Here is a 2,601-nt window from a genome sequence, read left to right on the forward strand (position 1 = left end):
GCAACGCCCTTGATAGGCTGACTCGAGTGGTGTCCCGCGAAGGACTTGAAAATAAATTGAGGTCGAGCAAAATTTTAAATGTAAGAAAAATGACGCAAAAAAAGTAAACTGTTTTGACACATTAATAGTTCATATGATGGTAAGCCTAGTCTCTCAATAATATGGTAATAGCAACATGTTCAAATATAAGTAGAACCTACAAACATACCGATAATGAAGCTTTAATGCCGTCTAGAAGTTCCAGGCAATGGCAAAGCTCTACCTTCCTTTTGAAAATCTTTTTTAATTTCACCAAGATCAAGATTTTTGAATACCCCTCGCTCGATGTAGCACACCATCAAATCATTAAGCGAACCATCAGACATCTTGTTGCGCAACTCCGTCTTGATAATCTTCATAGCTGAGAATGCCCTTTCAACTGTTGCCATCCCCACCGGTAAAAGCATTGCCAACTCAATAAGACGGTAAACCGTAGGAAACATGATGTGCCTTTCAAGTTCAACCCTCTTTTTAGCTAGGCTTGCAATGTCAATACAAACTCTGAAATCTTCAATTCTCTTCATATGAACAAGGAATAGCTTAAGGGAATCTTCTATATGATCTCGCTCATAATCCGAGAAATCATCACGATAAATCTCTGTAAGACGAGCAAGCTTACTCACATTGAACCTAGCAAATGAGTCTCTTGGATCAAGACAAGAGAAATTCTGAATAACCTCTGAAGACGCCTCATTAAATCGATGATCAAACTCTGTGATGATAGAGTCTATGGCAACATAAAAGGTGTCGACACGATAAAAATGATAAGGGGTGACCGCGTATTTTCCCCGTTTTCTTGTTCTACCCCAATTTGTTACCATGGTATCCATACTTGAGATTATGATCTCATTTTCAATGAAAAATGATTTGACATCTTCCAAGAGTGAATCCCAACCATGATCTCTCCAATTGACCAAAAGTGTTCTCACATCCGTAACCAAAGATATGACCTGAAATGATACAAATAGAAGTTTAATTCAAAAATATATACATCGGGAAAGTAGAACAACTAAACATTATTGCATTTTGCATACCTGCACAATATTCTGGTCCTCATTTTGCAATAGAAGAGATACATCATTTGTCATACGAAGTAATCTTAACATCATCTTCATGTGGAACACAAAACTATAAGTCTCCATTTTATGAACATATCCTCCTGCCTTAGTTGGATTACGAGAATCATACTCAACAATGCTCAAAATTTCTATCGTTGCATCCCACATTGATTCAATACGACATAAGGTTGTGTAGTGAGAACCCCACCTTGTATCTCCATGACGACACAAAGATGTTTCTTGATTTTTCCCCATTCCCGTGGGCATTTCACCTTTCTTGATCTTAGATAGAAGAATCTCTTTGTGCTTATCAAGCAATATATCCTTCCTCCTACAAGATGAACTAGAGAGATTGGCAATCTCTTTCACATCATCAATGAAATCCTCAAGACCTGTGCAACATCTCGATAAAGCAACAACAATCAACTGCAACTAGTGAGCAAAGCAATGAACGTAAAAAGCATTTGGGTTCTCATCACGGATTAATTTCTGAAGTCCATTAAATTCTCCCCTCATATTAGATGCTCCATCATACCCTTGCCCTCGTAGTCTTGTGATGGCGTGTAACTCACACGTTCGTTGGGAACCCCAAGAGGAAGGTATGATGCGCACAGCAGCAAGTTTTCCCTCAGAAAGAAACCAAGGTTTATCGAACCAGGAGGAGCAAAGAAGCACGTTGAAGGTTGATGGCGGCGGGATGTAGTGCGGCGCAACACCAGGGATTCCGGCGCCAACTTGGAACCTGCACAACACAACCAAAGTACTTTGCCCCAACGAAACAGTGAGGTTGTCAATCTCACCAGCTTGCTGTAACAAAGGATTAACCGTATTGTGTGGAAGATGATTTTTTGCAGAAAACAGTAAAACAAGTATTGCAGTAGATTGTATGCGATGTAAAGAATAGGACCGGGGTCCACAGTTCACTAGAGGTGTCTCTCCCATAAGATAAAAGCATGTTGGGTGAACAAATTACAGTCGGGCAATTGACAAATAGAGAGGGCATAACAATGCACATACATGTCATGATAAATATAGTGAGATTTAATTGGGCATTACGACAAAGTACATAGACCGCTATCCAGCATGCATCTATGCCTAAAAAGTCCACCTTCAGGTTATCATCCGAACCCCTTCCAGTATTAAGTTGCAAAACAACAGACAATTGCATTAAGTATGGTGCGTAATGTAATCAATAACTACATCCTTAGACATAGCATCAATGTTTTATCCCTAGTGGCAACAGCACATCCACAACCTTAGAACTTTCATCACATGTCCTGCATTCAATGGAGGCATGAACCCACTATCGAGCATAAATACTCCCTCTTGGAGTTAAGAGCAAAAACTTGGCCAGAGCCTCTACTAATAACGGAGAGCATGCAAGATCATAAACAACACATAGGTAATAACTTGATAATTAACATAACATAGTATTCTCTATCCATCGGATCCCGACAAACACAACATATAGTATTACAGATAGATGATCTTGATCATGTTAGGC

At 39.4% G+C, this 2,601-nt stretch overlaps 1 protein-coding gene across 1 annotated transcript; it reads right to left on the reverse strand.

The window, feature by feature from the left end:
- Positions 1 to 221: 221 nt before the first annotated feature.
- Positions 222 to 1,181, reverse strand: LOC127316234 (uncharacterized). Its single transcript, XM_051346643.1, has 4 exons — positions 1,074 to 1,181; positions 872 to 989; positions 663 to 766; positions 222 to 557 (listed from the first exon to the last, which is right to left on the reverse strand). The coding sequence occupies exons 1-4, from the start codon at positions 1,179 to 1,181 to the stop codon at positions 222 to 224; spliced, it is 666 nt and encodes a 221-aa protein (XP_051202603.1).
- Positions 1,182 to 2,601: the final 1,420 nt, after the last annotated feature.

The sequence above is a fragment of the Lolium perenne genome, chromosome 7 (genome assembly GCF_019359855.2).
Source record: "Lolium perenne isolate Kyuss_39 chromosome 7, Kyuss_2.0, whole genome shotgun sequence".
Classification (NCBI taxonomy): domain Eukaryota; kingdom Viridiplantae; phylum Streptophyta; class Magnoliopsida; order Poales; family Poaceae; genus Lolium; species Lolium perenne.